Here is a 27,187-nt window from a genome sequence, read left to right as displayed (position 1 = left end):
ATATGGTTTTACTGGACTTAAAATTCCATACAGACATCTCATACTAATAATTTTATGGAGAAAACTGAAAGAAAAACTGAGTGAATTACATAACCAATGAAAAAAATTAATTCAACCCAAACCTTACCTAAAACCTGGCCAGCAATCATTCTGCCATCTTCTCCTGCCACAGCAGCGCGGGCATTTCGCTCATTAACATACTGAACGAAGGCAAAGCCCTTATGAACAGAGCAACCCACAATTTTGCCATATTTAGAGAAGATTGCTTCCACATCAGACTTCTTGACCACAAGCGTATTGAGATTCCCAATGAATACTCGGGAGTTCATGGAGCGAGGATCCGTCTTGTTGGTAACATTGCTGGCCATTGTCTTTGATGGTAAGATTCCTCACGAAGCTGAAAAACTAGAAGGAAAAAAAAAAACTACATTCAGATAAAAGGATGCTAATACAAATAAAATAACCCTTATAAAACTTTCTTATTTTAAACCATCATGACTATCTAGAGTATATCAGTCAACATAAAGAGATTTCACACAGTAATAACTGTATTACTATTCAGAAAGTCCTAAAATCTCTGAACGTAAGTCTTATGTTCAGCCTCCCTTTTTCTAGTCCTGTCCAGCATATGAGGTTACCATTTCAAGGGGGGAAATATTCTTTTCATAGTTTACTAGTAACAAAACTTTCTTAGACATTAATTTCAGCCCTCTATGTTTTGAAGTGTTTTAGAGAAAGTCAGAAAAACCTAAGTGCTCTATCAGTTTCTGCATGTTTTTCACATTCTCAGTCATGCCAACCATTCCTCTGCCTCTATTAATAACTTAGCTTTCTGGTACATTACTTACACAAAAATTAAGTCTCACTCATTCCCAAGGATATACAAAACCCAAAATGATGCTATAACCATTCTTTGGTAGACAAGTGACACTGTAGCTTTTAAATACAATTAATCTTATAAAATGGCAATAAATTAACCAATTAAATCACTTTGGGAATATCTATTTCCATGTATTTCAATTGATACATACATGTCAGATAGTTTAACCAATACCATATTTTCTGCACACTCAATTTTTCATGTGATAATATACAAAATTGAGCTTTACCACTTAAAAATACTGAATGATAATGATGATAAAATTTCAAGTAGTACACAGCATGCATCAAGAATCAAAAGAACTAAGGAAGAGAATGTAACTTCTCCCCCTCATATTTTTTCAAACTAAAGTAATTTTTTTTTTTTATGTTATGGAGGGTTCAAATCTATCATTACATGGAGACTCACAATAATATCCTCTTAGGTTTTTTTAAGGGAAAAGTTTTGGACATTCTTTTAGCTTTTATTTAAATATCCACTCCAACAATTTCAGGTAACATTCTTAAGGTTATTTCTCAACGGCCCTTTAAAAGCTACTAAAGAACCTCAAATCAAAACATACCATTGTCTAGAATCTGTTATCTAATTGCCAACTGAACCATGATAAATGGATTTTCATGAATTAAAAATGTCATATAAGCATAAAACAGGTAGTATGGCATTTATACATGACCACTACCATTGTGACCCTTAAAAAAAAACCTAGTCATGTCACATAAACATACTGATTTAAAAGTGTCAACTATTTTTTTCCTAAAGGTTCTAAAATTCTAGAATCCGTTTCTAAGCTCTCTTTTTGAGTAGTACTTAATCTTTTTTAAAACTAAGTAGTGAAAAGTAACCATGCCAACAGTAGTCGCTGAGAATCAACAGCCTTTCAACTTCTGAATAGCATAAAAACTTACAATGTCAAAAGGAATAAAATAATCCTACTAAAAGCCTTGATTGGTTTCAGATATTACTGTTAGCTATTAAAGTCGCTATTTTAAACAAGTGGGGATACAAGCTAGTTTTAAGCAAACAATAAGCATCTCAATAACAAGTAGAAGCAAAATACTGTGGGGTTTAACGTTAATGAACTGTAGGAAGAAAGATAGTCATTCTACATTTCACCATCATACCAAACATGAGACCCAGAACTTTGAACAGAACAGAAAAGGATTTAAATATCTTCAATTTCTCACAAGGATGGTGTATAACAATCTAGACACAGAGAAGGGAGTTCATTACATAGAAATAAAGACAAGGCATAAGGATTTAATTCTTTCTAGAAAGTCCATTTGAAATGGCTGTTAGAGAGACATCCAGTATCCAAATACAGAGAGGAAAGGTGATCTTTGAATTTAAGGGTTATGATTTTATTTCTTATTTGCTTTATATGTGGTTTCTAAATGTGCTATTAAAAAAACCATGAATTGTTAGTGCAAAAACTTTAAAAGCTTGGTAAACACAATGGAATAATCTTCAATGTCCACACTTACCAAAAGGAATTCATCAAGATACCAACAACAGTAAAGACAACCATTAATCCCAAATGTAGGGGGATTAACATTCTACTAAAAAATTTAACAAAGAAGCACTACAAATTAATATGTATTTCCACTGAACATGTAAGCATCTCTTAAAACATTTAAGCATCTCCTAAATAGTAGGCTCCATCACCAGCCATTGAAGGGAACACAAAGGAATAGATGTATCATCAGTTTACATTCCAGAGGTACCTCTGCTTTGAATTTTATTGAAGAATGGATTTCTCAAAGTTTTAAAAATAACCAAATGGGCCTTTCTTGATGGCGTAGTGGGTTAAAGCACAGCACTAAAAAGCTAAAGGCCACTTCAGCATGACTTCAACCCTTGCTATGGAGGTGATTCACATGGTGAGCAAGACCTCTCCTGACGGACCCAATGTTCCCCTCAGCAGTGTACTTCGTCGATCTGCCTGGTCTGCTCCCCACTCTGTCTCTGGTGAATCCTCTCACTGCCCCTGCACCTCTGGCCTGTACCCCAGTTCTGTATGCATAAATAAATCTTAAAAAAAAAAAATCGAAATGATCTCAGTTCATAATTATCCTACCTCTGATACGAAGTACCTTACAAATGAAAACTCTATTAAGGGAGAAAATGGTGAATTCCTCAAATGCAACAAGAGCTATTGGATAAGAACCGAAAGTCTTGGAAAAAAGCAGTAACAGAACATAGTTTCCTGATTCCTCATCTAAAAAAGCAACTAGGTAAGTGATGTGAAAAATGAGGAAAAAACAAAACCAATGTAAGGGTAAGCCCAGGGCAACAAGCATGGTACCTATCGATAATAATGCAAGAAGGAAAAAACTAGAAGGTGTCTACAAGACCTAGAAATTACCCAAAAATATCCAGCTAGTTTTTTACTAGTTAACAGCAAGAACCAACTTTTAGAAATGCAGATGAACTAATTTTTACCTGCTCCCATAAGAGCATGAGTACAAAGATGGTAGTGAAAATGTGTGAAGGTACTAGAGCAAAAATCTCAAAATTCAGAAGTCCCATGTATAACATGAAAATGTAAAGTCCCATGTATACCATTCCATTTTCATTATTTTTCCACCCCAAAGTCTTTCCTAGCAATTATCACTTTCTTCCATTTTAAATAATTTGTCACCTAGAGTGACCTTGTCTATTTGAAACCAATCACCTGTCTTCAAGGCCTGTTATCCTTTCATCCCTTTACTGTGTATTATCTATTCACAAATAGGACATTTGAACTGCAGTTTCCCAGTCTAGGTTTTCCGGAACGTCACATTCTTAGTACAACTCCATATATTCTCTTGCCTTCTGTATTTCCTGACACTGAAGTTGGGCCCAGAGGCTTGATCAGATTCGTGTGACATTTGGTTAAGATTGTATATAGGCACTATCTTTCTGTGATGTTCTTAAAAGTTTTATTTTTACACCTCACTAGTTATTAAAGTGTCTCGAATTTATCTGATGATGCTAAGAACTCAGAAGACTAGATGTTACATTTTTCTCAGATCTTACACATTAGTAACAGTTTGCCTGTGTCCCTTATATATTTTAAGTCAGTTTTGTTGGATATAAATCACTACACCACATTTTCTTCCTTTAAATGACACTCCAATTTACTTCAGGACAGTTTCCTGGCTGTCATGGGGTCATCCGATAATGTCAATCTTTTTTTCTTAACGCGGGTAGTTGAGAGGGTCTTTGCTTTGTAATCACTCACTAAGTCTTAAAAATTAATGACAGAACTGGAACTTTTCTAAATGAGACCTTTAAGGTAGTCTCATGGATCATGAAGTTCATATGTTGGAGTAAGCTTGAAGGTGTCATAGGACATACCAACTTTTCCTAACTTTCGAAATACTAAAATGCTAGGGAAGAAAGAAATAGACTGTTCTGATCTGCTTAAACATCAGGCTTAATAGTCTTAAACACACCAGATATCAAATAAAAAGTTGCAAGCACAGTGAGTTCAATTTTTATATTCAGTGTGGATTTTTGTAAAACAGATTTCTAATAACAGTATTCTAATTATTAGCAACTGCCACATTTAGAGAACAAATTTTAAAATGGGAATGATATTTAAAATTTAAAACGCAGCAGTATGTACAACATGGAACTAGGACAATATAAAAACTGGTACCAAAAATGTGCTTAAAGCAAAAGTATCTTAGGTATTTTCTATGGGTACTCTACTTTAGGTGAATTTTGGCTTTATATTGTCAAATTTCCTGCGATTAACTTTTCATGTTTTTTCACAGTAAAAATTACCTTTTAAATCAAGCACATAACTCCTTAAAAAATAATTTGATAATAAAAAAAGACCAGACTTCCAAACTCAAAGTTTCCATGAGATATGGCAACCAAGAAAACTTCCTTTTCTTGAGCTACAACCTTCATTAATGTTAATTCCTTTTGTGAACAAAACTAAATCATTTGCTACTCTGACACCTCCCAAAAATGCAGGAAAGTTTTTGTGTTCTCATTTCTCCAGGCAATGGGTTTATTTGCATAAACTGATTCAGACTTTTTCTCTATGGTAGACTACTGGAAATATGGTTCTATTACAAGGCTTTCACCAAAATATCATACTGGAGATCAGGCTGCTATCAGGAATTCCACCCAATCTCAATCTTCAAAGAAAAAAACCCACTGAATGCCTTGTTTTAATTAAAGAGTTCCAGGTCTATCAGTAAAGAATAAGGAATGTGATCAACCCTGACACCACAGGCCATTTTAGGGAAATTAATTTACCCTCGATACAGGGATCAAAGGCAATCCGTTGAGACTTCTGTCAGGAGAAAGACAAATATGCCAGATGATTTCACTTATATGTGGAATGTAAAGAATAAAACTAAACCAAAAAATCTTAGAAACAATGACTATAGAAAGGAGGTCACTAGATGGTGGGGATGGAGAACAATGGAAGGGTGGTCCTCAATGGTCTTTGGTGGAAGATTATAGGTGCCATGTGTGTGTCTAGTAACATACATGCGAAGAGCTGTGAACTTATCCTCCTAAATCAGTACCAATGTTGCAAACTCTGTAAGTTAGTATTATGCAAAAAAGTAAAAATGTATTAGCAGCAAAAGGTTTCAAACAGTGCCAATATTTCAAAATCAAATGTTGAGAATATCAAATGTTACAACACTGCTAAACAATCAAGTAGTACTAATCTGCACAAACTAGCTTAAACTTTAATAATCTAATATAGTGTGTCCCGATGGAAAGATCCAATTCATGCCATCTAATGTTTGTAAATTTCAACTTCCTAAAAATGATTATATTTCCTAAATGATGAATTCTAAATACCTCCAATTCTTCAAAGATAAACATCTTTTGCTGTTACTGGATCAACATCCAATAAATTCACGTTCTTTAAATGTTTTCTCAGATCTAAGTTTTAAGTCAAATCCATTAAGACAAATTTATTCTTGAAGTCATTAATAAATATTATGGGTGATCTAAGTAAAAGTTCATAGAATATTAAAAAATTGGATCAGTTTCCTTTCTGATATCGTTTTATAGAATATAACCTATAGGGAAAAGATCTGTGAAAAGACTGTTTCCCTGTTACTTTACATCATTTAATTTTCTAGCAGAGCAAATGATCTGGTTTCCAGAAAAAAGCAAAGTTCCATAAAAATACAAACTCTCCCTAGAAGCTACCAGGTAGTAGCACTCAAATCCCTAGTTGATGATGCCTATACATACAGGTTTGTCTTTTTTCTCATCCCAGGTTTTTATTCCCAAACTGGGATTGAGCTCCTTTTATAGCCATATAACAAAGGATCTATGTGTCTAATAATGTTTTACGCTGAATAAATAAAAGCTATGAGATTTTAGTGGTACTGTGAAGGATATATCAGTGTTTTAAGATTCACATATACAGGAAAATGTGCTTGTATTCCTACTTCCACAATACCATTCCAGTCATACCCAAAAACCACCCCCCAAAACCCCGTTACTTCACTAGCATGCAAGCAAACCTATGGATTTTATTTCCAAATCTTCACACTGAAGTTTTATTTTTAAAAGATTTATTTACTTATGCATACAGAATTGGGGTATAGGCCAGAAGTGTGGAGCCTGACAGGATTCACCAGAGACAGAGTGGGAAGCAGCAGGCAGGTCAGTAGTTTGCTGTGCCATGTGAGTCATCTCCATAGCCAGGGATCAAACTTGTGCTGCAGTGGCTGCAAGAGCTTCATAGTGCTGTGCTTTAACCCACTGCACCATGAGGGAGGACCCATATGCTAAAGTTTTAACTACACCATGATTCTTTGACCTCTTAAGAAAACCTATCAGGTCATCAATCCAGCTAAAATATTGAAAAATGTTTCCAACTACCCCATTTCTCTAAGTTCACATCAAACCTCAAGCAAATTGTGCACAGAAGAGGTACAAAAGGTGAAAAGGATACACACCACTATTTGATTATGCAATAAAATGATCCTGAAACAGGTTATCCAAGTTCTGGAATTCATTGGGAGCTGAGACAAAATTGATTTCAAACAGGAATCTAGCCTTCAGCTCCATTCCTTTTGTGATCAAGGTACTCGAATTCAGTATACAATAGAAAGTAACTAACAGTATAGGAAGATACTTAACAAAACAGTATCACTCATTCAGATTGAATCAGGATTATATATTTTCACTGCAAAAGGGGGGGGGGACAAGCTAGCCCAACAAAATGTTTCCATTGTGCAGTTCAAACACAAGTCACATATGAGAACTCATTTGTCAAAAAAACAATATATGGTCATCAATGTGGCTTATCAAGTGTCAAATCATATTAGGCCCTCCCTGGTGGCACAGCAGGTTAAAGCATAGCACTAAGAAGCTAAAGCCACTTCAGCATGAATTTGAACTCCACCCGCACGGGAGGTGACCACATGGCCGGGAGGTGACCACATGGCCGGCAGACCTCTCCTGACCCGCCCACTGCTCCCCTCAGCAGTGTACTTTGTCGATCTGCCTGTTCTACTCCCCACTCTGTCTCTGGTGAATCCTCTCACCACCCCTGCATCTCTGGCCTCAACCCCAGTTCTGTAGGCACAAATAAATAAATCTTTAAAAAAAAAAACAAACATACATATTAACTAGAAAACGAGGGAAATAACTTCAAGAAAGAAAATTTAACACTCTTCCTTTAGAACTTTTTATTACTAGCCTTTAAAACCTGAACTAGTGTCTCAATTCAAATTAGATTAAAATAAACCTAATGATGCTATTCCCATCTTTCAAGAATTTTTTAAGTGGCACTAGGTGGCAGCAACGAGTTGGCACTTAAAAAAATTTTCTATTTCAATGTCCTCCACAATTTACCTAGTTCCCCATTCCTCTTTGCATTTTTTTAAAAAAAGATTATTTATGAACTCAAGAATTGGGGTACAGGCCAGAGGTGGGGGAGGTGAGATGATTCACCATAGAGTGAGGATCAGAATAGGCAGACTTATTGAACTGAGGGGAGCAAGGAGCTCCCCAGTTGGCAGAGGATCGAACTCAGGCTGTGTAATAGGACAGCTTCACAGTGCTCTGAAGTAATACCTGCACTGCCACAGAGGCCTTCCCTCTACATTAAAGAAAAAAAAAAAAAGATTTATTCATGCATACGGAACTGGGGTACAGGCCAGGGGTGCAGGGATGTTGAAAGGATTCAGAGACTGAATGGGGAGCAGAAGAGAAACTGATGAAGTACACTGCTGAGGGGAGCAGGAGGCAAGACAGGAGAAGTCTGTTTTCCCATGTGGATCTCCCAGGGTAGGGAGCTAGCCAGTTTTGAGATGCTGTGCTTTAACCCAATGAGCCACCAGGGAGGGCCCCCTCTTTACATTAAAAAAAGCATGCATTTAGGCCCTGATGGCACAATGTATTAAAGCACAGCACTATGAAGCTAGCCACCTCACCTCACGTGTTCGATCCACGGCCAGGGGGATGTCCCACATGGCGCAGCAGACCTCTCCCTGGCGCCGCTGCTCACCTCAGCAGTGTACTTCGTCGATCTGCCTGTTCTGTGCCCCACTCTGTCTCTGGTGAATCCTCTCACTGCCCCTGTATTTCTGGCCTGTACCTCAGTTCAGTTTTAATAAATCTTAAAAAAAAAAAATGCATTTAGAAAAAGGACAGAAAAAGAGCTGGGAGAAGGAGCTGTCTTGTGTTTTTTGTTACTGATTTTATATTTTTATGTTCTGTTTAGGACTTTAATCTCAATGTTAGTCACTATTTGAAATGTAAAGAAAAAACTAAGGAGTATCTGCAATGAATATTCATAACAATTCAAGTCTTTAATACTGCACAAGATGACATATGAAAATATATCCAAAAGATGAGGTTTTGGAGTGAGACTTCAAAACCACATTTTACAACTATAAAAGAGTATAAGACTTATGTTAAGGCCCTCCCTGGTGGTCCAACAGGCTAAAGTATAGCACTATGAAGTTACTGTAGCCACTGTAGCACAAGTTTGATCCCTGACCTGGGAAATGACCCACGTGGCATAGCAGACCTCTCCTAACCTGCCCGCTGCTCCCCTTCCTAGTGTATTTCAGTATTATCTGCCTGTTCTGCTCCCCACTCTGTCTCTGGTGAATTCTCTTACCACCCGCACCTCTGGTCTGTACCCCAGTTCTGTATGCATAAATAAATCTTAAAAAATAAAAGACTGATATTATGCATCTCATAGGATAGAATAGGGCATAGCTGAAGACACAGAAAACATCTTACACAGTGCCTGGCAAAGCAAGTCTTGTTGCTACTGCTACTGTACATTATTTACTACTACTGGTACATACCAATGAAAAAAATAATTGGACAAAGAACATAAACAGGTGATTAACAAATATAAAAAGTCAATGTGAGATCAATAATTCAACACTGCCATAAAAGAAAGAAACCAAATGAGCTAAAACATTTTAAATCACAACAGTCACTTTCATTATCCTGACAATATGAACTGGTACTGGTACCACTGCCAAATTTTTATAGGAAAAATGGGCTTTATGAAATCTTGAACCGATATTATTCCTTAATATTTTCACTTTTGAGAATTCATCTGAAACAAGGACATATTAGGAGTGAAAAATTAGAAAACAAATGCACAATAGGAGACTGGCTAAATGAATTTCAGTACATCTATATAGTTGAACGTAAGCAACAATCATCTTAAAATGACAACTAACACTGACAGCTATTCAGGATATTAAGGAGAATATGCAATGTACGAACTATATAGAAGATTTCACATTAAAGAATTGGACATCTCCGGATATGATAGCATAGTGAATTATTGATTTGTTTTTCCCAATTTAAAAACAGTGATACTGCTGCTATCCATTTTTTTCATTCTCCAAAGTTTAATGCAATCCTGGATGTGGTATTTGACATAGTCAGCAAAGCAAAACTTTTTATATAAAAACTGCTGAGGGTCCTTCCCTGGAGGCACAACAAGTTAAATATTTAAGCACAGTACTCTGAAGCTAGCTACCGCAGCTTCACCACAAGTTCAATCCCCAGCGAGAGAGGTGACTCATACGGCACAGCAGACCTCTCCTATCTAGTCCACTGCTCCCCTTAGCAGTGTTATCTCAATCTGCCTGTTCTGCTCCCCACTGTGTCTTCGAGGAATCCTCTCACTGCCCATGCACCTCTGGCCTGTACCTAGTTCTGTATGCATAAGTAAAACTTTGGGGGGAAAAAACAAACTGCTGAACAGAAGCTGGCGAAATTGAGCTCCATTCAAGATTAAGTCCAAACCAAATAAAATCTAAGAAATGGCATGTCTGGAGCCCAAAGGTTTTCACTAGATACTGTGTTCCAAAGTTTGGTTCGCTCATACATAGGCAGTCTCAACAGATAAAGACAACTCTCCACATTTTCAGTCGTCACGTAATCAAGTATTAGTCATCTGTCTCTGAAGTAACCCTAGGTTTAAGGGAAAAATGTCATTTCAGCACTCATCATACTCTTAACTACAATGTAAAACTCCTCACCAATAAACAACATCCATTTACTCGGAGGACATTTTAAGTCATTTGAAAAAAAGAAACACTTGTTCAAATATGTAAAAAGGCCATCCCTGGTGGCGCAGGGTATTAAAGTGCAGCACTGTAAGTGAGCCTCAGCTGCTTCAATTTGAGTTTTATCCCCTGCCCAGGAAGTGACCCACATGGCACAGCAGACCTTTCCTGTCTCACCCACTGCTACCCTCAGCAGTGTACTTCGTCAATCTGCCTGTTCTACTCCCCACTGTCTCTGGTGAATCCTTAACACCCCTGTACCTCTGGCCTGTATCCCCAGCTCTGTATGCATAAATAACTAAATCCTTTTAAATACGTTTATATAGTTTAAAAAAATTTAGGGATTTCTGTCTTTAAGTGAGCAAATTTCTTTCAAAGGTTCAGTAGAAAAAAAAAACTAAAGAAAAAAGCTAATTCAGTGATCCTGGTTGACAACACACAGGAACTCAATTCTGAAGTTGGGGAAAAGGATAAAGTACTTATAAAACTATCTACCTTGATCTACAGAACTTTAAAAAAAAAAAAGATATATGCATACAAGAACTAGGGTGTTAAGCCAGAGAAGTGTGGGGGTAATGAGAGGATTCACCAGAGACAGAGTGGGGAGCATACCAGGTGGATTGACTAAAATATACTGCTGAGGGGAACAGTGGCGGGACAGGAGAGGTCTGCTGCACCATATGGGTCACTTCCCTGGCCAGGGAAAGCACTGATTCTGCAGGGCTGCAACAGCTTTACAGCACTGTCTCTTTTAATTTGTGAGCCACCGAGGTTCCTTGATCTACAAATCTTTTTAAAAATAACACTCCAGCAAGATCTAGGGAGGCACACAAATAAAACATGTTGAGTGCCCATAGCAATGTATATTTTTTTTTTTTTTTAAGATTTATTTATTTGTGCATACAGAACTGGGGTACAGGCCAGAAGCTCAGGGGCGGCGAGAGGCTTCACCAGAGACAGAGTGGGGAACAGAACAGGCAGATCGTGGAAGTACACTGCTGAGGGGAGCAGCGGGCGGGCCAGGAGAGGTCTGCCACGCCATGTGGTCACCTCCGGGGCAGGCGGGAATCGAACTCATGAGGAAGCGGCTTTAGATTCTCAGTGCTGTGCTTTAACCCGCTGCGCCACCAGGGAGGGCCAGCAATGTATATTTACAGTCACTGAAGTAACACAGATTAAAATATCAGACTTGTGAATACAAGAATTTTGGAGCAGTGCAACAAAATTAATTTTTATATGGAAATAATTTTTTTTAAAGATTTATTTATTTATTCATACAGAACTGGGGTACAGGCCAGAGATGCGGAGGGTGAGAGATTCACCAGAGACAGAGTGGGGAGCTAAACAGGCAGATGGACAAAGTACACTGCTGAGGGGAGCAGCGGGCGGGTCAGGAGAGGTCTGCCACGCCATGTGGTCACCTCCGGGGCAGGCGGGGATCGAACTCATGCTGAAGTGGCTTAAGCTTCTTTGTGCTGTGCTTTAACCCGCTGCGCCACCAGGGAGGGCCCGGAAATAAATTTTTAACAAGAAAATCTAACTTAAAATTATTACAATAGTCCTCATTATTGTAGAAACTAAGGCAGGATTATACATAAATTTGAGAATTTACCAGTGCAAAAAATAAGGAGTACTATATTTGTTTTCATAAACTTAATTTTATCATCACTAACTATGCAGATTCTTTCATTTTCTTAAATTTATCTCAAAAAGAACTTCCCAAATTCCAGAAAAGACTTTATATAAGGGGAAAAAAAAAATCCATGTTACTACTCCCACAGAAACAGAATTGGTAAAGCCTTATTCTTTATTCCCCACAGTATTTTAGATCTTGAAATACATACTTATTGAATTTATATGTGTGAGCAGCCACTGCAGCGCAAGTTCAATTTCCAGCAGGGAGTTGACCCATGTGGCACAGCAGACCTCTCCTGTCCTGACTACTGCTCCCAGCAGCAGTGTTTCAATCTACCTGTTCTGCTGCCCACTGTCTCTGGTGAATCCTCTCACCATCACCCCCTCCACCCCTCTGGCCTGTATCCCAGGTTCTCGTATGCATAAATATATCTTAAAAAAACAAAACTAAACATGAGGGTGAGGCAAAAGATGCGAATTAGGAGGGGTCTGCTGTAACATGTGGGTCAGCTCCCAGGACAGAGATTGATCTCACACTGCAGTGGCTGCAGACAGCTTTACAGTGCTGTACTTTTAACCCTTCGCACTACCAGGAAGGCCCCTGTCCTCTAACTTCTTCTGGCTACTTCTTACAAGCCTGTGCTCTTACTGGAGAATATAGATATTTTAAAATAGAATTCTCTGGAATTCTGATAATCCCATCACGTATGTTCCCAAATGCTACCAAAAATGCTTACTAGGCTCCTATATACAAGATCTGCTTACTCACATGGTATAGCAGACCACTCTTGATTCACCCATTGCTCCCCTCAGTATTGTATCTCAGTAGGCATGCTGTTCTGCTCCCCACTCAGTCTCTGGTGAATCTTCTTATCCCCCCACTTAGTCCCTTCTGGCCTGTTCTCCAGTGCTTGTATGCATAAATAAATCTTTAAAAAAAAAAAAAAAAAAGAGGACATCTGAGTATTTTCTTCCTACTTAACCTGATCCAATTTTACCAGTTTTTCATCTTTTCTCACAAAGATGAGCTATTTCAAAACTAATAGAACTCTTGGGAGTTCATTGAACTAGTTATGCCATTTAAACCTGGACACTGAAGAACCGAAGTAAACATGTTACATTTTAAAATTAGAAATACTGTACTGCTCATTATAATATCCATCACATAGAAAGTTTCATTGCAACCCTCCCAAAATCCTTCCCCGTTGCCCAAAGGTAATCAATATTAATTACTTTTCATGTATTTTCCAGATGATGTAGAAAATTAAGTTCTGTTGATAGATGAGCTGTTAAGTATTTAGTGGAAAAGTAAGTCTGAATGGCTAAGTGAGGGTAAAAAACAATGACATGGTAACACCTGTGAACCTAAATGAACAAAGAAACTTAATGTCTGTTGTAAATTATAAGGAAAGGCTCTCAGGTAGGAATATCTAGTATTTTCAAGATATGTCAATGAGACCAATGAGGCTGGTGTAAAGTATATTAGTAAGGGAAGAAGAGAACAATAGTTTGTGTAGCATGTCTTGTAAATCACAAAACTTGAACTGTAATGCTGAAATAGGTAGCTATTAATGAATTATAAGCAGACAGTCCTTTAGGCAGTATTTTTTTCAAGCATTACATTTTAACAGGATCGATCTAGCTACCAAACTGGTGGGTGGGGGAAAAAAAGAAAAATATCTATGACAATAATGAAAACGACAGTGGTGGACCATGTAAAGGCAGTAGGTAAAGTGACAGAAAGGCCAAAGAAAAAGTATGAGAAAAAAGTCAAGGATGCCACCCAAAGTATGTCTACATAACATGCTAACTGTAGTTATTAACTGACCAGGCCAACAGTGCAGAAGAACCTGTTTCGAGTAAAAAGAGTGGCCATTTTGGACTCTGAAGCTAAACATACTTAAATTCAAGGGAACTTTAAGTGGCTGGTGACTAGTGTCTAGGCAGACTAGATGTCTAGGATGACTAATCATGGGAATTCCCAACTTATAAATGGTATATAAAAATCATGTGACTGAATAAATGACCTAGAATATAAACAGAAAACAAAGACTGAACCATAGAACATGCCATCTAAATGGGACAAAGCCAGAAACAGAAAAACCTGGAAATAGAAAAATTTTCTAGGGCTTCCCTGGCTTCCCTGGCAGGAGTTAGTCTCAGCACTATCAAGCTATCCCTACCCAGGACCTCTCAGGTCTCCTCCACTACTCCCCCCCAGCAGTGGGCTTCAGTAGAGCCACTTGTTCTGTCCCCCATTGTCTCTGAAGAATCTTCTCACCCCCCACACTTCTGGCCCACACCCCAGTTCTTTTATTCTGGCCCACACCCCAGTTCTTTTATTCATTAATAAAACTAGATTTTTTTTTTAAGTTTCTAGGAGGTAAGTGGTTTAATTATATAAATTATGCCAATGGATCAAATGAGGATTGAAAAAGAATTTAGCAATTTTACCCCCATGTGTACTTTTAAACCATGAAGTTATTTTCACCAAGAATTCACTTTTAAAACTGCATATTCATAAGATATGTAATTTTATACAAACAATGGAATGGTATTTGGCTTAAAGCACTTTTTCTTTTAACTTGCCAGTTTTTTCTTTTTTTGGTGTGGAAGATCTAAGGTGTAAGCCAGAGTTGCTAGGAGATAAGATGATGCACCAGAGATAGAATGAGGTGCAGAACAGGCAGAGTCACTGAAATATACTGCTAAAAGGGAGCAGTGGGCAAGAAAGGAGAGGTCTGCTTGCCCTTATGTGGGTTAGCTGCCTGGCCAAACAGAAAGGGACTAAATCCAGGCTGCAGCAGTAAGCAAGATAGCACTAAGGCTTAACACCTAGGACCCTAGGTAAGCCCCTTCACTTTAAAAATGACAGTTTTCTTGGAACTTTATCCAAATTAAAAAGATCTGTTTTTTTTTTTAAATACTTGACATATCAACTATAGACTATTAAGAATTGAAACCTACAAGTTTAATAAATGCCTGGGTTAAATTCATGTGTCACCATTTACTAGGCAAGTTTAGCTATGGGCAAATTAATTTCTATTGTTCAATTAAATATACATATAAAATCTCCCCAAAGTATGCAATAGTATTTACATAAGGCATGATAACATAAGTCAAGTACTTTAACAGTGGTGGGTACACAGTTGTATACAGGTTATTACTTCTAGAAAAAATTCATGTTCTACTTGATTTTTCCTTTCAAATGGGAAAGCTATTATATAATGACTGACCCAAGAAGGGGTGGTTAAAGACATAACTACCAATTTTGTAGAGCCTGACCAACCTATTCCATTCAAACTAAACATGTTTGCTCATTACTACATGTAAACAATTCATGTGAAAAATTAGGGCAAGTATCCTTAGGCACGGGATTTCTACTTTTTGAAGAGATCATTAGTGACCTACTCTAGCGGGTTCTCTAACTTATTGTTCTACTTGTACTTGATCCTCATTACTAGTATCACTAGACAAGAGCACAAAGGCAACTCCATTCTCCTTCAATAGATTTCTATTGTGCCCAAGATCATCTAGATCTTACAGATGGCTCTACCAGGACTTTTACACTATGGTTGGTCTCTGCTTACTGATCTAACTTCATCACTCTAACTGCTCACTGATCTAACTTCATTCATCACTCTAAACGCATAACTCTATGCATTTAAAAAAATGTTTATTTACTTATGCATACAAGAACTGAGGATGTAGGCCAGAGGTGCAGGGGGTGAGATGATTCACCAGCATGAGAAGCAGTGGACCAGAACAGAGGTCTGCTGTGCCATGCAGGTTAGCTCCCTGACTGGGGAATGAATTCATGCTGATAGCTTAAAAGCATTGAGACTTGAGCCCTCCCTGGTGGCGCAGAGGTTGCCTGCCCCAGAGGAGATGCACATAGCAAGGCAGACCTCTCCTGGCCCGCCCACTGCTCCCTTCAGCAGTGTACTTCAAGGATCTGCCTATTCTGCTCCCCACTCTGCCTCTGGTGAATTCTCTCACCCTCTGCATCGCTGTACCCCAGTTCTGTAAGCATAAATAATCTTTAAAAAAAGGGGGGGGGGAATTTGAGACTTGAGCCCCTGAGCCAGCTGGGGGGGGGGGGGGGGGCCGCTGGTATCTCTTCTCCAGTGGTATTTTGTTCTGAGGTTAAGTTCTCCAGCCTCCCAAACTCTCTCAAATAGGACAACCCATTTCCAAATATCAATTTTGACATTAATTCCTTTACAATCTCTTTATAATACCCTCCCACTTCCAAATGCTAAATTTGGTTCCTTATTACAATCATCTCACCTTGTTGTTTTCTTTCATGGATCTAGATTTGAACAGAATGTTGTGTTCATCCTACATGCTGAACTCTAATGCTGACTAAGTATTCAAATGTTTAATAAAAATCTGAATACCTGACTTTGAGAAAGTCAAAGATCCTAAGCAGCTGTTTCCTTAGCATCTATTCCCCTTCCAGAAGCTAGAAACCTGAAAGTCATGCCACTTTTCACATCACAGCCATCACTAAATATTCCTAAATTTACTTCTAATCCCAGTGCTACTTGCTTTTGATGAGACTGGGTCATTGACTGTTCCTTAGATTTAGTATTTCCTATTTCTACCAATCCCATCAGTCATTCCTACACTGCTCTCATGCATGGTAACATTTCCAAAAATGGAAATCTAATGTCACTCCCCATTTTGGAATCTTTCAATAGCTCACCTTCAATTTCCAGCTAAATATAATTATATACCATTCAAATTTTTGTAATCTGGTCTTAACTCCAAGATCCAGTTAAGCTCCCCTTCTCTTAAAGGAATTTCTTGACCTCAAAAAACCATTTTTCACTTGGTTCTGTGCTTACCTCCAATCACATTGTGGCATTTTATCTGTCTGTATCTCCAAAACCAGAATATTATCCACAAAGTAATGGAGATGTAGATTAACAATAGATTATATTGAACACATGGTAAACAGCAGCCACACAATGAAGAGGGAAAGCAAAGAGAAACAGAAAGTGCTTTCACACACCAAGGGCATGAATAAAATCTGGACCAACAATAGAAACATTTCTATTCTTCCAGATAACCTCAAGACCGTTTTTCCCTTAGCCTTCTCCCATCTGTTTTCCTTTGAAGCCTGCCTTCAGTTTTAGATTTTACTCTTCAGTATGTGAACATAACACATCTTTGAAAATCATTCCACTTTCCCAAGCTCAAAATGAATTCTCAAATATTCCAATACTACAAGTTGCTAAAATTCTTAAGTCTTCAGATACATTCTTACTAACTTATTCACTGTTCTTATAATAGACCAGACTCATTCCTTCCTATTACTTCTGGGATGACATTGGACCCCTAAGTATCTGGTTGGGCCATAGTCATCATTGAAAATAAGGTCAACCCTACATGTTTACTGACTTGGATACAAAAATTTAAGATTTTTGCCTCCAAGGTTAAAAATTCTATACCCTTTAAAAAAACTTCCTGGGAGACAAGCATTTTAATATCAAATCACGGTTCTGTGGGTCTGTTATATTGTACTGATAAGAGCAGTCTAAACATAATTGTCAAAAATCCAAGGAAATATACTCTAAATGACAAATTTACTTATTTGCAGTAACCTAAGAAAAAGGACTGCCAGATCTTATTGCGAATCACTAAAACCAGTCATCCTAAAACATACTTTATTCTTTCCAATTATCAAAAATTCTCAATGACTCAAATTAATTACTCATAATTCCATTTAGTTTACAAAAAAGCTGAGATGGCCTCCTTTTGGAAACATCTCTTCAAATACACACAAAGCATTGCCCAAATTTTCCAGCAGCTATCACCTACACCACAAAACTAGACTTAAAAATCGGTGTTTTTCCTAGTCTTTGCAATGAAACCAAGTGGACCTCACACCTCTTACCATCACCCAGGAAGGGTGTGCATCTGTTCCGAAGGCCCCCCTGGCTCCAAGTCATCCTGGCTGCTGCTGCTCCAGGCTGGGCATCCATGTTGCTGCAGCTTGTGGTTTGTGAGGGGTAGTGTACAGGAAAAGCAGGATGGGATTTCAAGGGAAACAGGAAGAAGATGGCTTTCTGGGAAAATGCCATCATCATCATAGGTGTTAAGTAGTACCACACACATTTTATTGCAGCACAGTTTAAAAATTTAACAAATGAAAGATTAAAAATAAAAAAAACAAAAATAAAAAAATTAAAAATACAGACGTCCAGAGATGCTCTAAAACAGTTAAGTTAAAGATCAGGAAAAATAAGGTCACAGACTTAACAGCCAGTAAAATTCTTTTGAGGGGGTAAGGGATGAGGGCAAGGGTGGGGTTGGGAGAGAAAAGGTTTATGCTCAATCCACTTAAAAATGCTAATGCCTTCACTTTCTCTCCCAAGATGCAAAACTCCAAAGTCAATCAGGAGGCGAAGAAATTCTTATGAACATTCAGAAAAACTCGACTTTAATCCGGTTAAAAATCATCAGTCATTATCATCATTATCACCACCATCATAAGTATAATAATAATAAATAATAGTAACTAGTAACAACAATAAAAAGGAAATCAGCGGAAAGTCAGGAAAAATGTAAAAAAAAAATTGGAATAACTTACTGTAGCTGAAGATCAAAAAAATCTCACTGTAAAAAAACAAAAATAAAAATAGCCCAGATTAGAAAAACGGGAGGTGTAAAAATGTCAAGTCAGTAAAGTTCATTTCTTTTCTTTCCAAAAGCAGTTTCCACAAAAACCGCAAGGGTAAAGTTCTCAGTAGCAGACAAGCAAAGCCCTTTCCACATCATCAATCAATCTTAAAAATACACGAGGAATAGAGAGGTCAGTTTATGAGAGGCTAAAAGGCTCCTCCTCCTCTAACCCAACTGCTGCAGAAAAAATAGAAATAGAAGTTTTAAAAATTACATCTTAAATCCAAGTCCCGTTTTTGGAAATAATTTAAAAAAAAAAAACACCTGTAAATTTGCCGTAGTGCACACCAAGTTGCATCATTATGTTTAAAATGTCTTAAAATCAGTTTTGGAATGGGAATGTGTGTGTTCTGGAAGGATGGGGTAGGGAGGTTAAAAATCAAAGCTGAGCTCCAGTGAGTAGGGATGGGGTTCGCCTTGCTGCCCTGTGAAAGGAGAAGGGACAGATTGAGTCAGAGTTCCTCAGAAATGTTGTGCCCTAAACCCCCAAGACAGAAATATCTGTCCATTGCATCTAACACATTTTGGTAAAGCTTTAACATTCCATCGGGATGGGGAGAGCCTTTATAGAATCCTCTACCAGTGACTGCTTTCACAATCTTCAACATCAGTAGGTGACTAAAATCAAGGTAGTACATGCCGATATTCCCTTAAGGGTCTCAAAAAAGGCCTACAATCCAACATTCATCTTGCTAATCAGCAGGATGGGCAAAGAAAATAGAAAAACCAGGTCACTAGAGATGAAGAAGCGAGCAAATGTCAAATATCAAGATTATGAATGTAAACAGATTCATGGTCTTTAAAATTTAATTCCTGTGAGACTGCAGTAATGGTCTATCATGAAGATACACTGTAGGATTATCTATTCTCAAATGAGTGATCAAACTGTAAGACCTGGTAAGTTCTACAATAAAGAGGAATGATGCTTTAAATAAGGAGCACGTTATTTCACTGCCTGAATGAAAAACCTCAGATTAAGGAAAGATTATTATGTTTACTGAATATCTAATGTCATTGATTTGTTCAAAAACAATTTGCCTTATGGAATTTGCTTATAAAAAGGTATATAAAATCAATTCCAATATATGTATTCTAAAAATCCAGATACACAAAACCCCACTAAAAATAACGTGCACCACAAATCGGCTACTGGCTAACACAGATTTGCATTTGCGTGTAGGTCTTTGTACAACTAAGAATGAACTGGTTGTATTCACATTTCAATAGCCAACAGATCCTATTCTCCTTTTACAAGTTTTAGTACACTAAAATATATGAACAGCTCGTGTCACCTGAGTCAATTATGAATAACTTCAGTACAGGATAGGTGCTATAACACTAAAATTTTAATGGTAAAAATTTTCAAAGAAACAAATCAGTTCAGGCATGACAGGTAAGATATGCAAATATAAAAAATATAGAAAAAGTTGTAGGAATTATCTCTTTCTATTCGATCTAACCTAGCCTGAACCTCTTACTCAAAAATTTCAGAATTACATTAAGTAATTTTGTGGCTCATCTACAACAAATCCTTTCCATGTGTCACTGGACACAAGTTAAAAAGCACCCAAAATGCTTTCATTTTTGAAAGCATTTATCTTTCAAAGTCAAGATCACCTCCCTAAAGACAGTATGTTAAAATGATGGGCTATCACGTATTAAAAAAGACAAAACAATTTTAGCACCTGTGATGCTGTGCAATTAACAGTAACTAGATTATACTTTGTTAAACCTCTGGGCAACTTGGATCTCCCCTTCCTAAAGGGGTAACCTCAAAACGAGTTGAGTTGTGATAAGCGGCACCTTATGTGACTGAGGAGAAATGCAAATTCTCGCGAACCACCTCAGAACCATTATTTAATTAGAAACTCTAGGGTTGAAGAGCCCAGCAATTTGTTTTAACTAGCCCTCTTGCTGACTCTATGTCAGCTCATGTTTGAAAACAAGAGTAAAGAATTTAATATGGAATTTTTATTCCCTAGTTAAGAGCAATTATTTTAAACAAAGTGCCTCATCCTTCCAGTGAACTGAGCATGATTGAACACCAAGGCTTCAAAATTTTTCCTGATACAACTAAAAATAAATCCAAAAAATCATAGCCTATACAGTAAACACACCAAGAGAATTTAAAGAAAAACATACAGCAGTCATTTTCCCCTTAATAAGCCGCAAGTTCAATACTTAAGAGGATATACGTAGTAGATATGCTACACCCAATAGTTCTGGTTTTCACCAATTCTCTACTAAGTCTATTAGTATGTATGAAATCATCTTCCTGATCTCAAGAGTATACAGATCAAGTATGAGCACATAATGCTCCCAAAGACAGCCACCAATAAAATTGTAGACTGAAATACTGTTAAGGTGTTAAGGCAGTTAACAGTAATTGCTAACATACAAAACCTGATTTAAGTAGAACTATTTTTCAACTTTCTGGCCACAAATGACTTGAGTTATAGAAATTAAAATCAGTAAGAAGCCAAAGACCCCTTATAAGAATAACCGAAATTCAGGAAGTTTTACTGATCTGCCTGACATCTAATAATTATGGGTAGATGAGGAAGCAGAGAGGGGGGAAAAAAAACAAGGTCTTTTCAACTCCTAAGTAGAGATTCTTTCAACTGTTACACTCCCAAGTTAACATCTCATATTCACCAGTTCATAGAACTAATCTTTAATGTAAGAATAACTCATCTGGAGCTTGTTTCTAACCACCATTCCATCCAAGCTAAGCCTGAATGCTATGTGACACCCTCTAGAGACCTAATTACAAATATAATCTATGTTTAAATTTTCCACAGAAAAAAATAGCCACAAGGCATTCCATGGCAAGAGCACACAAAAAGGTCATCAGACCTGCAACTTACTCACCCTTAAGTCAGTCCTCTCTAACCAACAACAAATTACGAGGGCTTACCTGTTTTAACACACATCTTGGGTAGTTTCTGGGACCACAATGTGAGTTTTGAGGCCAAATCCTCCCAAATGACATTAACTCAAAGGAATTGTTACCTTGGTATATGCTGATCCCAAAGAACCCTTATTTCTAAGACCGGGCAAAAAGTGCACTTTAATTTTAACTTTTACCAACAACTTTTATTAATTCCTGACACATCCCCTTATTTGCTAACAGTATTTTCTTTTAAGTAGATGATTTCTGTAACTAGTTAATCACTGCCCTTAGGGCTAATGGTTCTGCAGACACCAGCTTTAAACTAAGGAAAAAAGTTAAAGACCAAGCTTTTGATCCCTAGCACTATTTCTACATAGTGAGGGCCCAACAAGTAAGTGCACAAGAGTAAAATTATGTTCGCTTTCTATCAAATATCTTCTTCTCCAAAGGGAAGAATTGACCCTGCAGTACTGATTTCAACTGTCACTTGTAACATTTTTTCGTGAGATTAAAACATTATAAAAAGTAAATGTTAAAAGAGATAGAAAAAGCTATTTCTTGGATAAAGGAATGCAGTACTACTTAAAAACCTATGGGAACAATTTTATAAAATTAGCAATAAGTTCAATGACGTTTCAAAACCTAGTAATAATAGTAGCTATTACAGTACTTGCTGAACACAAACGTAGTTAACACATTTTTGACATAGTTTAAATGAACTGGAAAAGCAATGCCAGCTTATCTTCAAAAGTCAAATTTTAAGTTTATCATCTCAGTACATTACATGAACAACAAATACGACATTCATCATTAAATATTTTTCCAAGGCGCAGTTTGGGAATTTCCGCCAGTAATTTCTGATACCTAGTTCTTGTAAAGATTCAATTACAGTACGTTTGTACCTAAAATTCCAGTCACTAAGAAAAACCATTTGATGTCCTAGTGGTCAAATTCTTTACTGGGTCCACCACTAATGTGACCCAAACCATCTCAATTTATGCCTCAGCTTCTGTCTGAGAAGATAGTAATACCTACCTCAGCAAAGTTCCACTAACTTATATATTTCAAGTGATTTTGTAACCTGCAGATAAAAAGTCAGCTTCAATCATTACTGTTATTATGTAAATGAGGTTAGTATTTTTTTAATGAAACGGAAAAAAACGACTTCGAGGTCCATCATTTGTTCACCGAGTGCAATGAAAAGTAATCAACAAAATATTAAACCATTGTTATAACAGCTATTATCTTATGCCCTGCGGTACGCTCCAGAATTTTGATGCTTGCGGTAAAACATCTACTTGGTTATTGCTCCCCACCCCACTCCCTCCAATTTAAAAATTTAACAGGAGTTATTAACGTTGCATTTACTTCTACTGCATTACTGAGCATCTTCAGCTTCCCTTCCAGAATCTTTCTCGCAGTCCTCATGGTCGTAAAAATGAAAGGAAAGCAGCCGTTAACACCGGAGAGCGAAAAAAGAAACAGGACCATTTCCTCTGCAGATTGAGGCCTAGAGGACACTAGGTTAAATCTACGCAAGGGCCGAGGCCTAGGAAACTCCTGCAGAAGACCTAATACCCCAAAACAGTCACAATAACTGGGGGCCTGGATACTCTACCGAGGGGAGGGTTCCCTCGTCTTCTCTCACACCCCCTCGCGCTCCCCCAGGAACCCAGCGCCCCCTTGCTTCCGCCCACTCCACTTACCAGGAGGGGGAGGGAGAAGAGATTCGATTCTGAATCTCCTACTCCCGGGTTCTACGTGGAGAAGCCAACTGCTGCTCGAGGTCGAGAGCTGCAACTGCTCAGTCTCCGTTTCTTCACAAAATGGCCCCCGAGTCTCCTCTGCCGCCGAGGCGAAGGCCTAGCTCCCGCCCCACTCATAGGAATCTTCCTATTGGCTGCGGTTTTTCTCGCTCCCGCTTCTAATTAGACATGTCTGCTGCTCTTCACAATTCTGTCCAATCAAAATCAGTAGTGGGTTAGACTAAGTAAGTGAATTTCCACATGCGTGAAAGAAACCAGCTTGTGACTGGTTATTTTCCCTGTCATTTATCACTTGAGCACTGTTTATTGGCCACTGTACCGGAGGAAGGGCTGGCGGGGGGGGGACCTCGCCTTTGTATCGCGCACCGCTTCACATCCGGGTAACAGAGAGGCCTGATGGGCAGCCAGGCCGTCCTATCGCTGCTCCCTAGAGCGCCTAGTGGCCGGCCCTCCCAGATCTCGGAATTCCCGCGGCGCGAGGGCGTTGGAGTCAGGCAGGGAGGTTGTGAGGCCGCGGCTGGCAGGAGCGGGTGTGGGAAAAAAGGAAAAGGCCTAGTGGCTTTTCCATCGTGTGGTGTGTGAATGAAGGACTTTTCTTAGAGGAGGGAGCGATGAAGACGAGGCCGTTTGTAGAAAACTTACCAGCCCTGCATTTTCTCCAACCCTAGATCTTTCAGTTGAGATCCAAATGACAGCTGCCTCTTGGCCCATCTTCACATAATCCCTATCTCACCCGAGCCAGCGAGTCCCCTAAGCACTCCACTAAAAAAAAGTAAAGGAAGTCTAAAATGCTGGCCCGGAATACTGCTGTGCATCCCCTGGGCCCGAATCTCTCTTGCCCCATACGCCAAACCACATTGGCCTGCCTCTCTGAATCTCAGTCACAAGGATTCACTAAAACACTTAAAGGTTGCCTGAGAAATGACAAAACTAAAACACTTAAAGGAGAGGAGTTTCCTCTCCTTTATTAAGGGAAGCAGTCTACAGTGGGGCAGTGCAGGCCTTCACAAGCACCTCTTCAGAGGGACTTTGGGCAAAAGCAAGTTTGACACTACAGGATCCAGAATCTGGGCACAGCTGGGGTTGCATATTTGACTTTATTTAGAAAAGTCAAGGAGCACGTAAATAAGGTCCAGAGTGGCTTGGGAACTGGCTGAGCATTTACAGGAACACACGTTTGGTTTGCTGACGCAGCACCCTGGCAAGTGTGACTCCATCTTAGACCTAGAAATTTATTTCAGCAACATACCTTTGGTGAGTTTACCGTTTTCATTGGTGTGCCTTTCTTACTATTAGACTTTTTTTTTTTTTCCGCTAATGCATGTGTTACTTTAAACTCATTTAAAAAACGAAAAGCACGTAAGAGAAAAATAAGTGGCCCTCTCCTGGTGGGGGAACTCTGTGCTTCGAAGGTTAAAAAAAAAACAAAACTCGTGCTTTTCTGTATTTTCCAAAATGTCAACTTTGAATAAATATTTAGAAAAGTAATGCCTTGATTCCTTTTTACCTAACCTATTAGCTGCATATTTGTCCTACCTACTAATCTACCCTATTTTGTTCAACAAATCAAATAGTATTTTACTAAATCACCATTGTTTCTCTTCCTCAGCAGCCTCCATCCTCCAATAATGTCATAAGCATTCACTGGCAGTGGGGGGTGTGGAATCTGATAACGCCAGACAAAGCAATTACTTAACATTTCACAGAGATCTCGATCCAACATGACTTTACACTTCTTTACATTTAATTTGGAGACCTTTCTGGTGGTTTACAACCTATTTTCTACAGGCAACCATAGTCTACCTGAAAAAGAACGTGCTAAAGATATTACACACTATTTTCAAGATCCTTCCTTTTTTCCTGAATTACTCTTTCTCCCATATTGAGTCTGTCCCCCAACTGATCCTGCAAATTGCTGTCATGGTAATCTTCTGAAAGCACTCACTTTTATTGTTTGACTCCCACACTAAAATCCTATAATAGCTCTATTCCAGGCCTACGTTTTCATTGTTTCATTCACAGCTCTTCCTTGATTGGCCCCTCATTGCCTACTAAGACCAGAAAATTAGGCAGCCACTGTTATTCCACTCCAGTAGGCTGCATTCTCTCTCCCTATAGTCTGACGGTTCTTTAAAAGTTGACTCAAGTCCAGTTAATTTTTTTTTTAATGTACGATGATTCATGCAACTGCTTTTTCAATCAACCTTGTGTTTTATTTTGATTTTTACTTTTTTAAAAAGATTTATTTATTATGCATACAGAACTGGGGTACAGGCCAGAGGTGCAGGGGTGGTGAGAGGATTCACCAGAGACAGAGTGGGGAGCAGAACAGGCAGATCTACTGAAGTGCACTGCTGAGGACAGCAGACTATGAAACAGGAGAGGTCAGATGCGCCAGGTAGGTCAGCTCCCTGGTGTGGGATCGAACTGTGCTGCAGTGTCTGCCAATAGCTTCACAGTGCTGCAAAGGTTTTATCTTTGATGTTTAGAACAGAGGCAGGTGTTAGATGAATGATTTTTCAAGTAACTGTTTATAATAAGTTGTATTAAATGCTACGAGATAAGCAGCAGGATGTTATAAGATCTGTGTGACATAGTCCCCTAGTTCCTCCAGGAAGATACTGTGAAAAGAAATGACTTATTCATTTCTCAGTTTCTTATTATCCTCATCCTAAACGTTTTCTCCATCTTTTCCTCTGTCTTTGCTCCTCTTCTAATTTTCATCCTCACAATGACCTGAATCTGGCTTCTTGTAGGGTAAGCCTTCCTTAACACACTTGCCATCTGTTCTCCTTCTGGCTCTGAAGCACAGATTTTATCCTCTGGTAATTTTTTCATTAGGCTAATCTTTGTGCAGCTTACAAAGGGCTTTTCAGTTGATAAGTCTTATATTTCATAACTAGTGTTTATTTTGCAGAGTAATGGTAGAATTGACCTATGATTAAACATCTAAATATTATAAAAATGCTATGTGAACCCTCTGACCTACATCCTTTCAAATATGAATATAGTATTTCACATTATAATTATCTTTCACATGACTGACGTTTATACAATTTACCCCCAATTTTTTTCTGTCCATTAAAGCATTTTTTAGCACATACACAGTAAATCCCTAGAAAAAGAATTTTTCCCTGAATGTTTTTCTCTTGCTTCATCATGGTCCATGAGGCCAACTAAAATTGTCAGTATAATGAAACCAAACCGAGACAAGAGCAGATTATTCTGCCATTTTCTTGGACCTTTGAGTTATATATCACATCTGGGGCTGATCACTCCACACTTGTGACGTTCACAACAATTTACAGCACTGTGATCAGCAAAGATTTCAAATTTGCCAGTGTAGTAACCATGCTTCGTCATCACATTTATAAACCAGATCTTGGCTTTGAAGCATGATATTTGCCAAGGAGTTTTTAAAGCACAATTTTGGAGACCTATCTTAATGTCTAAGGAATAGTACCAATTAGAATTACTCTTATCACTACTACTCCACTCACAGATTACTGCCTTTTGTCATCTCAATTTTATGTTCAGATACCTAACGCCTAAAAACATGCTCCCTTGCTCACTTCCTTATTTTCCAAAGAAATCTGACTGCCACACCTCTGGGGAGTGGTAAGAACAGAATAGCATGAAGACAAAGAATGGAAAAATGTGAAGAAATGTTGAATTAGTGACAATAATATCAAAAGAAAAGTAAGTCACTTGGTAGCATGCATTGAATTGGCAGATTTGAGAAATGGAGAAGAGATAATTTTTTAAAAGATTTATTTTACCTATCTATGCATACAAGAGCTAGGTAGGG

At 38.2% G+C, this 27,187-nt stretch overlaps 1 protein-coding gene across 5 annotated transcripts in view; it reads right to left on the bottom strand.

The window, feature by feature from the left end:
- Positions 1 to 23,450, bottom strand: part of HNRNPC (heterogeneous nuclear ribonucleoprotein C (C1/C2)) — a 45,354-nt gene extending 21,904 nt beyond the window's left edge. For 2 of the 5 annotated variants that reach the window (XM_012734109.1, XM_012734111.1), the window contains exons 1-3: positions 23,320 to 23,450; positions 18,629 to 18,654; positions 128 to 405 (exon numbers count right to left, since the gene is read on the bottom strand). In XM_012734109.1, coding sequence (XP_012589563.1) covers positions 128 to 368 — 241 coding nt within the window. In that variant the 5' untranslated portion in view covers positions 369 to 405; positions 18,629 to 18,654; positions 23,320 to 23,450. Of the gene's footprint in view, positions 1 to 127; positions 406 to 17,932; positions 18,129 to 18,628; positions 18,655 to 23,319 lie in introns of those variants that run through there. The other 3 variants (XM_004694677.2, XM_004694676.2, XM_012734110.1) reach the window with 2 other exon arrangements.
- Between the last annotated feature and the right edge of the window lie 3,737 nt (positions 23,451 to 27,187).

The sequence above is a fragment of the Condylura cristata genome, unplaced genomic scaffold (genome assembly GCF_000260355.1).
Source record: "Condylura cristata isolate star-nosed mole 26May11 unplaced genomic scaffold, ConCri1.0 scaffold00045, whole genome shotgun sequence".
NCBI classification, from domain to species: Eukaryota; Metazoa; Chordata; class Mammalia; order Eulipotyphla; family Talpidae; genus Condylura; species Condylura cristata.
The sequence above is the reverse complement of the archived record's forward strand: the minus strand, read 5'-3'. Positions and strand labels throughout refer to the sequence as shown.